Here is a 15469-nt window from a genome sequence, read left to right as displayed (position 1 = left end):
GTCTCTTGTTATGCATACTGGAATGTGTGTGTTATCTAAGATTATTAGATGAGCTTTTTACTGTAACAATATTGCTGCATGCAAAATCTTATAGCAAGCTATTATTTTTAGACAGACCCTGGACGGCAGGATCTTTTAATTTTGGATTTTAAGTTTAAATAAAAGGGTGTTATTTTCATATGTGGAGCTTCTCTCAATGTTTACAGTCCTCTGATAAGCCAATTCTAATAAGTTAAAATTATATATTTGAAGCAACCAATGTGAAAGATAATAGAATGTACTAATCTTTCTTAGCTCACATATATTTCATCAGATAGTCTGTAATTTCTGCATTACTGAGTTATTTCAAATAATTTTGCTGGATTTTAGAGCAGCTACTTTTACTTTAACAGTTAAGGATCTGTTGTTCAATTACTCAGGAATGCAAATCTAATTAGCACTTTTTCATGTGCTCTCACAAAAACCACATTATCAAAAAAAAGTTCAATTAATTTTTGGGACTCTTTATTTTTTAAATTTCAGCTCTGAATAATTTATTCCTCACAGAAATGCATAACAGGTGGTGAAGAAAAAGGTAGCTTTAGTATTCTTTCAAAACCTTGGCTTATTTATTACATGAACTGTGATACAAAGAAACCTTTTTAGATGTTTGACAAGGCATCCACATAGCACATATAAAAAATATATGATGAAAACAAAGTAAAGTTCCAACACGACAGTTTAGCAAAAATTTAAAAATGAAATACGTTCTTCACCAAGTTGTAACGGTTTTCAAGACTAACCAAACTTTCTCCAGAATAATTTACTAGTGTGGACATTGGAACATAGGAATAGTATTAGCCCTTCAAGTGCAAAAGAAAGGAAGATCTCGTTCTCAGGACCATTTGTTTAGGTATATATTTCTTGTTATTTACTCAGTACGTTTTAATCCCACCCTTCCTCCAAGGAGATCAGAGAGGTATACAAATTTCTCCCTTCCTCCATTTTATCCTCACATGAATTCTGTGGGGTTAGGGTTGCCAGTCCTCCACTGGGGACAGGAGATCCCCAGGCTCCCACCCCCCAACCCCCGCTTATCTGGCCAGCAGGGGGAATGCACCTACCAGGGTGTGCGCCTGGGTCACACAGTGAGCCCCCATGTGCCACAGTGGCTTGGATAGAGCCCGGATCACTCCTGCACTCCACAGCGGCCAGATCCAGGCCAAATGGGGCCCAATTCAGGCCGATTCAGCCCAGATTGGGCTGCTGTGGAGCATGGGAGCACGCCCACGGTGGCCCGTGGCCCGCACAATGACATCACATCCCAGAAGTGATGTCATCACACAGGCTGGGAACACATGTGCGTGACCACCACATAGCAGGTAGGTACCAGGCCTCCCATCTTCTGCCTGTGGGGGTGGGGGACCTGGCAACCCTATGTGCAACTTGCTCAAGGTCACCAAGCAAGCTTCATTGCACAGCAGGGATTTGAATTTGGGTCTCCCAGATCGTAGTCCAACACTCTAACTGTGATGGAATTAGGGATGTGCGCTTTGGGTTTCCAATTCAGGTAAAATACCTGAATCGGACCCGATCCATAAAGACCTGATTCAGAAATCACGAATTAAAGCTTTCCGAAGCATTCGGAAAGCTTTCGGGCCAAGTTTAAAGAGGCCCCTTTCCTGCTGCTTGAAAGCGGCAGGGCCCTTTAAACATCCCCACCAACCCCCAGCCCCAGCCCCCCCCAGCCCCATTTACCTTGGCCCTGCCGCTGATGGTGGAGGTGGCGTTGGCGGCCATTTGAGGGGCAGGAAGGGCCGGAGGAGGCAGTTCCGGTCTACCCCACCGCCCTGCAGGCCCAGATGAGATGGTGTGGCAGAAAAGGAGCCAGCTCCGGGTCGTCCCAGCCTCACGTGTGCTGCTACTGCTGCCCCCCTCTCCCTGCCGGCCAGGTAAGTGGGTGGGGGTGGAGGGGTTGCCTCGGGGGTGGGGTAGGAGGTGGGGTTGGGGGTGGGTTGCTTCCCCTCACTTCAGTATGCTCCAAATATTTATGGAGCATACCGAAGTGAGTAAATACCAGTATTCCAAAGCAGCTTGCCGCTTCGGAATTCTAGTATTTCCTAAATTTTTTCACACTTCAGGTTTACCCAAATCTTTTCAGGATGCACACCCCTAGATGGAATTAGAGGCACCACTGAGATAAGCATTTCTACTCCACTGCCTCTTACCACCCCAGGACAAAAAGGTATGATTTAGATGATAGATAGACAGACAGACAGACAGACAGACAGACAGACAGATAGACAGACAGATAGACAGACAGATGAACAAAAATTTACAACTCTATTTAACGAAGGGATGTTCTCCTAAACATGAGACAAGTCTCATAGCTCAATGAATAGCTCAAACTCATCACAGAGACATCATATATATCATATATAGTCTGTTATCTCACCAATTGCCTTCCCAATGTATTTCCACCTGTTTATAGAATGAATACACAATGGTATGCAAGGAAAAACTTCATCAGCCCTTCAATTGCTAAATGTACTTCAGCACAATTTCTTGTATACTTTCTTCAACATGGTATCAGAAGCTGGTAGTGGTGTGCATTAAAAAACCAGTATTTTTTAATTCAGCTATCAGCAATCTGACAAATATCTGCATTCCTGATATTCAGGTCAAAAAATACCGTTCAGTACTCGGATTCAGCAATTTTTCAGGAATCCAAATATGGCTCCATATTCTCTATGGGGGAACTTTCTTGGGGTGGCTGAAGGGTCTGTGTCATAACCCCCTCTGATAAGCCCTCTATTCTACCCTGAAGATTGCACTGACTTATACTTTGTAATCTGCCTTGAGTCTCAGTGAAAAGACTACAGATAACATTAATTAATACATTACTATTACTATTGTGGCAAATTTTTGGATAGTTTGATTTTTCAGCTCAAAATTTGGTGTATGTGGGGGGTTTCTGCAAAAAAGCAACCCAGCCCCTAAGATATGGAACGATGCACAGAACTACCCCTCCCTTAATAACGTACAGTTGAAATTTTAGCATACTTCACACTCATCTGTGTGATAAACTGAAAGCAAACTTAAATAGAGACAGTTTTGCAGGGGCCAAAAGAGTTTGCAAAAAATCCCTGATCTACCTCAGTTGTAACGACAATTACAGATTATAAATCTGGAGGACACTTTTACAAAGGGACTATAGTTTATGGAACTATGCATTTTTTTGTTTTTATTGCATTGTTTCCTAATTTCTGTAATCCAGTTTTTGCATTTATTTCATGTTTTTACTGTTATGGCATTGTATTCTAGCTTTGTAATCCAATCTTATTACACTGTTTATTATATATCTTATACAGTTCCTGCTGCACTGTTATATATTGTAATTCACCTTGAGTCTCAGCGAGAAAGGTAGACTATAAATAAATAAATAAGCAAGCTTGGGGAAATATGATCATAAAGAAGCACCTTTTCCTGTAATGTAATGCTTTTCACCAATGGCCGCTTCTGATCTCCCCCCTTACAGAAGATTCTGTTAGATGGAGTGAAGCAGGTAGGTGCAGTGAAAAGATTTTGCATGTCTAAGTAGTGCCAGAAGGATTCCTCTCCTATCAAATAACCACAAGGAAATCATCTTAGGCCCTAGGAATGGAGGTAGGTTCCAAACATGGAATGGTTTGAGGGCTCATTCTATGCCTAGCAAAAGTGCAACCAAACCAAACCATAGGTAAGAAATTCATGGGGCTCACCTGGACCTATAAATTTAACAGACTTTTGTAGTTGTAAATATGAATTCTAACTCTAGGATCGTGTATCTCACAACAGAACATATCATAGCAATAGGTATGACTACAAATAAATCATAAGGCTGTGGTTAAACTGATTTTTTGTATAATGGTAAGGAGAACACTTCCTACATTATCACCATTCGAGAACATAACCAAGCCAAAACCACCATATAAACATTTTTAGATGATGCTACATGATGTATATCCAAACTGGTTTCTAAGTCAGATCACATCTGAGAAGTTCTACCAGTAAAGAAACATGTAAAATTATTGTACCTAATTTCAAATTTGGAGTCATCCAAAGTAGGATACACAACCCACTTTATGCAACAGTGGTGAAGAAAAGATACGCTTTTTTTCCCTACTGCCACCATCTCCAAGGCCTTCAAACACATGCTGTGGTGGTGCTTTGTCAAATTCAGCCTGAGCTTTCTGACACTACCACTGCAGACATCACCCACCTCCGTACTAATCCAAGGAATCTGGTCTCCCATTTTTTTCTCCAATTGAAATGACGGTCACATTAAGTTACTTGTTTAGCTGCTGCATATAAAACAGCTTGTTTCAAGATGGTTTTGTCTTTGCATAGACACGGTGTTAATTAAACTAATTGCATTCAAGTGTACAGTTCATATTTTGTTGGTGTTTGTACGGCTTATGGCTTCGGCCGGAAAAGCAATAAACATATTATTATTATTATTACTAATTGCATTCTTATTTGTAAATAATCTTCTGGAGATTAGTAATCCTCATATGATGGAAAGACATGTGGCAAATTTTTAAAACATATCCTTTAGTTAAAGGAAGTATTTCTATATGCCATTAGTTATTTAAATTCAGAAGTGAAAATAAATATACAAAATAAGTCAGAGGCCTTCTGCTTCGAACTAAATAACCAAAAGGAATGCCAATAGTATACTTGGCAATGGCTCCAGTTATATGCTTGCTACAAAGACATCTTACGGCTATTAACTATATTTAGCTTGATACCAAATCAAAAAGTCAGACTGGAAAAATGTCACTAAGTCCTCCGTCTGGAGTCAAACTCAGCCTTGAAAGATTTTCATACCACTGGATTATGCATAAAATCTCTCTCATCTGAAATAATAAAAGAATGTTTGTGTGACCTTATTGGAGAGAAAGATGGGATATAATTGAAGTAAAACTTTAAAAAATAAAATCAATAATAAATTATATACCTTCTGATTATTCATTATATTTTAGGCTCTCATATTCTAATCATATAGTAAAAGAGAGCATTAACAATGGATGAAATTTTAATTCTGTTGATATAATGGAGTCAGCATCTTTCACCTCATTCCTCCTGCCTCCGCTGCAGATGGAATCTTACTTCATGATAGCATATATATGATATATATATAGCATATATGATATATATAGCATATATATTAAGTTACTTGGTTAGCTGCTGCATATAAAACAGCTTGTTTCAAGATCATTTTGTCTTTGCATAGACACAGTGTTAAGCTCATCCCATATATGCTCATGATGACGTATATATAAGAAATGGCATTTTTAAAAGTTCTTAGAGAAACCTTATATAATTTTAAGCGTAATTGTAATAAGAAAGTATTAATTTCTAATTTCAAAGTTAGCATCAGCATCACTGGTCAGTTAAGGAAAACTTTAGCAGGAACTACTTACTTGCTGACTTCTTTATATTGGGCTATTTCTTCAATATAAAGGAGATCATGCAATCGTGACTGATAGTTACTCTTGGTCAATGATTTATCCAAGACCGATTGTGTAAAAAGCTGGTCAGCAGATAGAGGAATTTGGTATCTGATCAGAAGGCTCTTCTCCAATTCAGTAGTCTCATTTGGCTCAAATTCTACAATAGTTTTAGAAGTGGAATCCCAACGTTTGGCTGTAGTTAATAGTTGTTGCCGTGCATTCATCAGGTATTCAAGATCTGTATGCAAATAGACAAACACGGGAAGACAGTAAATTGGCATTCTTCTCCTTCCATCCAGAGATAGCCTTATCTAATTATCCATACCCTGGTAACCAGGACAGATTATTACAATGTGGTACATAATTGATTCAGAACACAATACCAAAGTAATTGACTAACTGGTCAGAACATTCGACCACTGCTCCCCCTATTTTCCTGGGCACAATTTGAAGTGCTGGTTTTGCCGTGCAAAGCCTTAGACAACTTGGGACCTGTGCATATAACAGAAACAGAAACAGGCCATCTGTTCTTGTATGAATCTGCCCGTGATTAAAACGATCTTTAGAGCTCTTTTGCTGAACGTTCAAATGGCTACCAGAGAACAGGCTTTTGTGAAAAGTGTCCCAGTAACGGAACATGCGTCTCAGAGATGCTCGTCTGGCACCTTCTCCACTGAGTTTTAGAAAGCAATCTGAAGTTCATTTCACAGGGGGTAAGTGATTTATTTAAGAGTATACATATTTAAGATTGCAATGTTAGGGAGCTATCTAAACAGGACTAATCAGAAGTAATCTCATTATATCCAATGGGGCTTACACCCATGAAAGTGTTCTTAGGATTGTAGCAGCTGTCAAAACTGTTTGCTTTGCCTAAGCTTTAACTAATTTTCTGCTTCTGCCTGCTATATTATTGGTTTTCATGTATTTTTCATTTTTCCTCCTCTACAAACTGCCTTGAAAATTTCATTTGAAAGGTTAAAAGTATACAAAGAAATAAATTACTTGCACGTAAGTGGAACAGAAAAGGTTTTGTAGAACACAGAGGTGCCCTAAAACACATACATGTAAAATAAGGGGAAACTACAAAAGTTATTTATCTTAAATGACTAACATGGTTCGTCTCTTCAAAAAAAACCCTCAGCACTTAATTCAATATTACTGAACTATATTACAACAATCAAATTTCATATACAAGTATCCATGCTGCAGGAAACATTCACAACTATTACCACCCTAAAAAGGTCACAACTACCAAAAATTATTGGAAAATGCATCAACATTATGTTGATGTTATTTGGAGACACATTCAATTCTGAAAAGCAACTAAAGAAAATTGATCTATTACAGACAGTAAATATGTAGTTCCCATGGTACCTGTTCATTAGAAAGTCACAAGCTTTTTTCATAAACAATAATTTTCTTATAAAATAAAACTGAACCATAATTTGTAAAATTGAACCAGAATTTGTTTTGCTTTCTCTACATGATTAATGAGAAATGCGATGTGAATGGCATGGCACAATTACTTAAGCACAGTTCAATTCACGCTGTTCTCTAATCTCCCTCTTTATGTTTGATACTAATCATAATAGATTTATAAAACAACTGAGACAAAACTTGTCTTCTATTGATTTATATACAGTCATGATACTTAAACCACTGTCCAATGATTCTGCATGCTGATCATTCTTTTTCTATGGAAAGCCCACACTTTAGCATACTTATTGTTGAGCCTGTGGGCATTATTGGACTTCTGAGAACAGGTAGCATGTACCACCACAAATGGTCTTCCAAGGCGCAGGAGCAATCTCAAAATCACAAGCTCAGTATCCTCCTGTAATGTTTATGAACTGGTGTACACTACAGACCACTGAATAATTCTCATTCTCATGTTACATTCAACGGGGGTCATTAAGTAGAATTCTCTTAATTCCTCCCTGCTGAATTTCTCACTAAAATTCAGCAATCCATTTTTATCCCTATTTTTAGGAGTTAGTTCAATTTCAAATCAATTCCTCTTTCATGAAGAGGAAGATTCCATTAGATCTCAAAGAAATCACATGTTCTAACCATTGCACAACACTGTCTTTGATATCTCAGGAAAGTTCTTAAACCCCTCTCCCTCCAATTATGTAAAGGACGGGATATTTTCCACCCTCATTCTCACTGCTGCCTTTACCCCCAGCATCTTATATTGATCTCTTCTCCATTTTATTCTTTTTTTTTCCAGAAACATGCTTTAGCATTTATTGAGAGAAATACTGGGGGGCAGGAGGAAGGACGGCGAAAGGGCTCTGGACCCCCCAGGGCAGAGGGCGATGCACAGCCACACTGAGGAGCGTCTTGACTGAACCCGCATAGTCCCAGCCGCTCTTCGGCGCCCTTTAGCCAGGCCAGGCCGTCACTCTGGGTCTGCGGGCGTCCATTGGGTCAGTCGAGCTTGACAAAGCCTATGTCCTTGGCGTACTGGCGGAAGCACTGGTGGCACATGTTGAGGCCGTACTTGCGGATGAGGCCGTGATGGTTGGAGCAAACGCGGCAGGACCGTGAGCCCTGCCTGAACTTCCTGGGGTGGCTCCAGTAGAGCTGCTGGTGGCCCATCTTGCTGGCGCCGGAGCGAAGCAAGAAAGGAAGGAGGGAGCGGAGGGCACAGGTGTGGCTCATCGGCCAGGCCGCCCTGCCCCTCCCTTCTCCATTTTATTCACACAAAAATCCTGTGAGGTCAGTTAGGCTGAAAGTGTGTGACTGGCCCAAGGTTATCCAGGAAACTTCCATCACAGAAGTGGGAGATAACCCGGTTTGACATCCTAAACACTACACCACAATGTCTCAATTTTTATCCTTACTACAATCCTATGAGGTAGATAAGGCTGAAAGGACTAAAGGATGCACAGAGCACATTGTAAGGCAAAAACTATACTATCACATGGCAAAAACCCCCCCCAAAACTTCCAAAGTAAATTAATGAGATATCAAACAGAATTCCTCTTTTTAAAGAGGAAAACAGAATAAGAGGAACTAATTGCTATATCTAAAAAAGAAAATTTCAGAAAAAGAAATTCCACATACCCCATAACACTCCTACATTCAACACACATACATCTGAATATGTGATTTAAACACCTCATTTATCCAGGTATTGGCCCTGGTTTCGTTCGTAAAGTGAATGCACAATAATTGTTTCTTACAGACAGATGAAGGCATGTACATGCAAGATGTATGTGTGTTCAGTATAAAATGAGCAGGGTTTGAATGGTGATGCCTCCTTTGCTGTTCTGCAATGCCTCCTGTTCCAGTGAGGGGATGGAAAGTCAGGACTGGCTTGTTGGTATGGGAAAGAGATGTTACCAGAATTGGTCTCTTTGCAATAAAATGATTTGTGGGGGAATTAGCAAGCAAGGAGAATGGCTATGCAAGAGGCCGGCAACCACAGGGATCTATCACCAACTTCTACCAGGTCCCTTCCCAAAACAGCAAACAAGGCTGGTTCTTAAAGTCCAACAATAACTTTTATTAAGAACAAAATGGCATGCACATACACTCGCAATTACGGGGTAAAACTAATCACACACACACACACAGAGTCCTAGGAAGCTGTCAGAAATTGGGAATAGAGAGAAAGGGAGCAAATATATCTACCTATCCTGAAGATGGGGGTCCAGTCCGCGGGAGGAGAGAGTAGCTTCGAACGCCAGCGTCCTTGGCTAGGAGAGCAAGAGGCTTGAGCAAACCTCAAGGGAACAGTGCTTGTGGATCCAGAAGCGTGTATGATGAGAGAGAGGCTTAGGGAGGTGACCCTAAGGGAGCAGCGCTTGGACTCAGGAAGCGTGCAAAATTTGAATGAGGCCAGGGCTCTACCTTTATAGATAAAATGTGCCTTGAGGTGGAAGAGCCCACCTAGCCGTTAGAACGAAAGCTCCAACGGTCAGTTCCTGGATTTGGCAAAAGGTTTGAGTACCTTGATTGGTAGCTGCCGGGGTGTGGGAAAGCACATGCAAAACATGTTCTAGCGCTGCACAAAAGGGATAGTTTGTTAGTGAATTCCACCAGAGCTGAGTTGATGGATTTTAGGTGGGGACTGTACTTTCCCAGGAACAACTGTACATACTTATGAATGTCATTTGATTCTCTCCTCAATCAAGAACAGGAGATCTCATCACGGAAGAAGGGAAAGGAATGTGTTAAGTGGGGATGACTCTGCAAGACCTTTGTTGCACTGGACACCTATGGGGCTGGCGGGACTGCAAATCCAATCACCTCTTAATCACGCCACATTCCTGTGTGGCATTCCATGCATGCCGTGTTCTCCCAGGCAGGATTCAGCAATTGTCGGAGGTCCTCTGGTGGCAATACAGCAGCCAATTTAAATCCAGAGGCATGGTGATATTAAAAACAACCATATTAAAATGGCTATTAAAATGGTGGAGGCTGGGCCGACCACTTAGAGATGCTTTGGGAAAAAAGGAGTTGGGTGCTAGGAAACACTGACAGGTGCCATGCCACACTGATCTTCACAAGATTAGAGGCAGTATTTTAAAAAGTTGCAAACAGCCCACATCAAATGCAGACCAAGAAACAAAATCCTTGTAATACCTTTTATTAGAGCCAACCAAAATGATACACAGTAGTATGCAAGCAGTATAAGGCAGGTTTCAAAAAATATACCCATATGTACTAAATAACCATGTTAACTAATATGAACCTACTCCCATTCACACTTCTTTGATTTAATTCCTACATGAGCTGTGAGATGTTGCACAATTATATACAACTATACCATAACAAAGATATAGAATCTGAAGCATTTAACTTTACTAGTAAAATAATTTTGATCATATTTAATGCTTAAATAAGACTGTAGGTAACAAATAGGGGTGGGCATGAACAGCGAAAAAAACGAACTGTGCGGTTCCTGGTTCGTGCATTTTCACAAACCACAAACTTCCATGAACTGGGGCAAGTTCGTGAACCAGTTTGTGGTTCGTATGTGAGGTTTAAATGCCCCTTTCCGCTTCAAGCAGCAGGGAAATGGCCATTTAAACCCCACTCACAGTTTAAATGGCCATTTCCCCACCGGTCCGAGTGGAATTCCCAGCTGACCAGCCCGCTGTTTAAATGATCAGCTGCTTGTCGGGGATCTCCCCGACAAGTAGCTGATCGGTGGGTTTAAATGCCCCTTTCCCTGCCGCTTTGCACGGCATGGAAAGGGGCACTGCTTTTTTAAACCAGCATACCAGTTCGGAAGATCATGGAAAGGAGCTTCCATGAACCACCGGTTCATGGTTCTTTTTGGTTCGTGTTCTATTTTGTGCTCATCTCTAGTAATAAACCAACTTCACATTCTGGTTTCATATTCGGTTTTGATGAATCTTAACTAAGGAGAGTTAGTAATGGACCATGTTCAGACACTCACATCAATTAATATTAGTTTAATTAAACTGTTGTTTCATATGATGTGTGATCTGAAACTTAAGTTTGTGTGCTGTGTGAATACAGGCATCTGGTTTAATTCTGACTTGCTCCCTCATAGCACCATCCCAGGCTCAGAGAAAAGACCATGAAACCAGCAATTGTCAAAGCAAACCAGGATTCATGACCATCTGTAAATTGAACTCTGGTTTCACAAACTATCCAGAAAATAAACTGGGGTTTTGTGTGATGAGTCTAAGTGAATTATTTTTATTGCTATGAACTACTTTTTAGATCATATGGATTAAAAAAATCAGATCAACTATACCAAAGGAGATGGATTTACTGTCTTCTGAAGGTACAACTGAGCTTGCTGCCCCTACCTGGCAGGGGTGGTGGTATGGACCTGTCCAAGTGATCTGCCTCAGAGACTAATGTAGCTTGTTGGTTTCCAGGCAGCTCTGGTGGATTTTGAAAACCTTCCCAGTGACTCTTGTCAGGGTCACTCCTTGGCATCCTCAACCATGCTCTGGTAGCTTCCCCCCCACCCCCGGCTCCATAGTATACCATGGATCGGAAGGATATGAAACAGATTGGAAGGTGACTACACCATCACTGGTGGAAAGCTTGGAATAAATCAGAGTTCACCCCACTCAGCTCTGCTGTTTGAATTCGTTTGTGACTTGATAACACCTAAGACCAACGCTGCTAAGTTAATTCACACTCTAGCTGGGATGTCTTTGAGAGGTTCTTTTCTGACAAAATTTCTCTCATCCATTCCATTTGGAAATTTAGCTAGTTCAAAATGTGGCATCATAAAGATTGTCTGGGGCTAGCCAACAGGAACACACCTTGCTATTTTAAAATAGTGACCTTGGCTCAATTTGCTTTCAAGTTCAATTCAGGGGGTGCTGTTTATGACCTTTAAAGGCCTTTATGGCCTAAGACCCACATATCTAAATAATCATATCTTTCTATATACTCCTGCCCCTGTGAGCCTGCTTTGGCCTTCAGGCTGCCACCTTGCTAGCTGTTACACTGCTTAGGGTGGCCTGCCTAGCATCAGCTACACCTTATGCTTTTCCCATCATAGCTCCCACCCTATGTAACAGACTGCCTGAGGAGGGAGGGGAGCATTGTCTCTAGAGGTACTTAGGAGGTGCTACAAGGCTGGGATTTTGCCAAGTCTTTTAATAGGGTGTAAGGTGCAGACATTTTTGTCGGTGGAGGGGTGTTATTTGGGGGTTTCCTGTATATTTTAAATTTGTAGGCCACTTTAAATCATTGGGGAAGGACACACACAAATATTTTAATAAACAAATAATGCTTGTCTATGAAGAACCAAAGAAACGTTTACTTCAAAGAATTGTCAATAGTTTGGGGCCTGGAATTATTATTCATTTGGAAATAAAGGCAACATTTTGGGTGGAAGTGCCAAAAGTTGCAATTTTGGTAAGGCCTGTGGGATGCTTCAACGTATCATCCTTATTTCTTGTGCTGCGCTCATCATTATCCCTGTGGAGTTCCGGATCAGGTTCAAGGTGTTGGATTTAATCTATAAAACCCTAAACGGACTGGGACCAGCATACCTGAGGGCCGCCTCTCCCTGTATATGCCCCAGAGGATGTTGAGATTAGCAGGTAAACACCTACTGGTGGTCCCTGGCCCCAGAGAGGCTTGATTGGCCTCAACCAGGGCCAGGGCATTTTCGGTCCTGGCCCCGACCTGGTGGAACTCTCTGTCGGAAGACACTTGGGCCTGCCAAGATCTTCCATCTTTTTGGTGGGCCTGCAAGACAGAGATGTTCTGCCAGGCATATGGTTGAGGCCAACATTAAATCCATCAAATGAGTCTCCCCGCCAGTCTCCTACCTGGGAGGCACTATATGGCCACCTGCCCTCCCACATGCATGAGCAGCCACAAGATATTGATCTAGACCTTCACCCTTTCTATATATGGTGAGCAGGTAAATTTCTTAAATTCTTGTGTTGTGTTGTGGAATCTGTGATTTTACTGTATGCCTGTATTTTATCTTTTTTATTGTAACCCTCCCTGAGCCCACTCGTGGGGAGGGAGGGCTATAAATCAAATAAATAAATAAATATAACAACAACAACTCCTGCCCTTGATCTGTTTTGAATTCTCAGTATTGAGAAATCTTGGCAGCTGAAAGCAAAGGGAATATGGATATTTTTAAAGATAAATAGATTCAACTTAGGGAATAAAGTGTTGTATTTTAGGATTTTGTTTTTTGTTCTTAAGCAATGTTAATGCAAGCAATGCCATGTCTCTGCATCCTCACAGCAAAACTTTATTGATGTGACTGTTTTGATTAGCCAGAATTTTATATAAAGATCAAAGAACACTTCCGGAAAAGACCACAGTCATGCCCCTGAAATTATCATCCAACTCACACTGAATTGTATTTTGCATTGCAACAACATCACAACTTGTGCATTCTTCATGCTCTGGGCTACAAATGTTCAGATCATCTGGAAACAGCAGATCACAAACAATGGCATTTTCCTTAAAGTTTTGCTCTATCAGTGCTGGAAATGGAAATCTGTTGTACATAAATAAAGAATGGAATGAGCAAGAAAGCACCTGCAGCTCTAGCCAACCCAGATTCTGAAAGCAGAAAATTTCAGTCAGCTGCATAATTTGTGCCGCTCATCACAAGGCCTTTGTGCATATTAAGGATATTAAGTTTCACAAACCTGGTCCTGGTGCAATCTCTCATAAATAAGATGACAGAATAAAGAACAAAAAAAAATGTACTAAAGTAGCTGCCAACAATATGTTCAAAATCTAAAACAAAAAAATTGACTATAAATATGTACCTAGTGCTTAGATTTTATTTTCCTTCATCTTTCTGTATTACAGTTAAAACTGGGCTCTTCTTTTGTATAAACTGCAAAACAAGCCAGTTCAAAAATATCTGAAATTAGTAAATCTATTCTGAGAACTGTAACAGACTGACAGTGAAATTCCAGCAGAGTTACTGATTTCAATGGACTGGAGTAATGGTGCATTGGATTACACCAGGGATGGACTAACCTGTCATGTATGCCAGCATCCATGCTATTTTTGTGTTCATATGCCATATGTCATTATTGTATTACCATGCATGCCATTGTTCCATTTTATACTGAGAATGATATAAGCAGCCATGCCATCACTATGTTGTACATATTGCCATGATGCCTAAGTTCCATGCTGTACCGTATGCATTTCATATAATTCATCTGAAGGTATTTATATTGCTAGTACTAATTTCTAGAGGAGCAAACGGCCTCTTATCGCTAAGAAATATGCGCTTTCACTTTTGAGTGGCCTTGGGCCGAAGCTGCAGCTGTGTGCTGAAATGTATCTTTTCACAGAAGAGAATGATTTCACTCTGTACTTTGTCTAGACTAAACTGCTTGGTCCCGATGTAACTTTTTAGGTTTTCGCGCCTGAATGCAAAGGGGCGGGAGAACGTCCCTCTATATCACTAGTCCTATTGTTTGACTAATTACTTCTGCCAACTTCTATGAGTGAATACCTGAACTGAATAGATCTCTAAATGAAGTTTCCTCAACCAATACACCTGTTTGCTTGCTGTGAGGGACTTGGAGATCTTACTGCCAGGGACTGATAACCTATGACTGACATAACCCTTCGACTTACTGGGAAAGCTCTCAGTGGGCTGCTGCCCTGGAGGGTCACTAGCAGCCGGGAACAAACTGATCCAAAAGGTCCCTGACATACAGACAGGGCTGCTCAGCCTGCTGGAACCAAGGCACAGTGATAAAATGGAAAGCCAATACCTTGGATAAGCCAACGTTCATTTCCATCACTGCCTGGGGTACATGTCAAGTAGCCCTTGCATGAACTAGAGAGGCCACTTGGCTCAGCTTGCTCCAGAGCTCAAATGATCATTTTACTGCCAAGCAAACTAGTTCTGAGGTTTACATATTCCTTATACCTAAACTGGGTGTTGGACTACATCGCCCATGGCCTTTCCACCCCTATGATTCTATGAGCAAAGCAATGCTGGTTTCATTTCTCTGTCACAGACAGAGAATTAATTTTTTATGCTATGACATGCATATTTTCTAGCATTCACCCCAAAGCAAACTCAGTTGGAATATTATGATACAAACAGGCTGCCAATACTTCAGATTTTGGTTATGTTTGGCAGATTGCTCTTCAAGTGGTGAGTTGTGACATAAGTAGCAACACAGCAATATTTTGGTGAAAGTAAAAGACAGATGGAGAAAGGAACAGAGAATACTAAACGCGAAGAGAAAAATTAACATTACAGACATAGTAAAGATAAAAATAATATGCAAAATGAGGAAAAACCCTGAAGTGCATTCTGGGTTAGAGGCTGGTATTCCCAGTGGGTTCCTGAACTACCGTCTCTGGTCTGTCTAACCACACAGTGCAAGACTTACGGGCACTTAAATTTTCAAAAAAGGGTAGCTGTTTTTGCCAAGAATTCCCTCTTAATGCAGGTTCCCACTCTGCCTTCTGTGCTATTCCTGAATGTCTGCTGATCAGCAGAAACAAAATTTCGCAGGGAGGGGCTCACTGGACTCCAT

The 15469-nt window shown here is 40.8% G+C and overlaps 2 protein-coding genes across 2 annotated transcripts in view; both read right to left on the bottom strand.

The window, feature by feature from the left end:
• The window catches only part of HELZ (helicase with zinc finger), a 255751-nt gene that overhangs the window by 169973 nt on the left and 70309 nt on the right, over nucleotides 1–15469 (bottom strand). Inside the window, exon 11 of the mRNA XM_054976797.1 lies at nucleotides 5445–5712. Coding sequence (XP_054832772.1) covers nucleotides 5445–5712 — 268 coding nt within the window. The remainder of the gene's footprint in view (nucleotides 1–5444; nucleotides 5713–15469) is intronic.
• On the bottom strand, nucleotides 7905–8084 carry LOC129328059 (40S ribosomal protein S29-like). Its single transcript, XM_054976796.1, has one exon. It carries the CDS (start codon nucleotides 8073–8075, stop codon nucleotides 7905–7907), a length of 171 nt encoding a protein of 56 aa, XP_054832771.1. The 5' UTR covers nucleotides 8076–8084.

The sequence above is a fragment of the Eublepharis macularius genome, chromosome 4, assembly GCF_028583425.1.
Source record: "Eublepharis macularius isolate TG4126 chromosome 4, MPM_Emac_v1.0, whole genome shotgun sequence".
Lineage (NCBI taxonomy): Eukaryota > Metazoa > Chordata > Lepidosauria > Squamata > Eublepharidae > Eublepharis > Eublepharis macularius.
This window is presented reverse-complemented; position numbering and strand designations above follow the sequence as displayed.

Excerpts from the sequence above, each read along its gene's own strand:
- LOC129328059 (XM_054976796.1), bottom strand. The coding sequence starts at position 8,075 with ATGGGCCACCAGCAGCTCTACTGGAGCCACCCCAGGAAGTTCAGGCAG.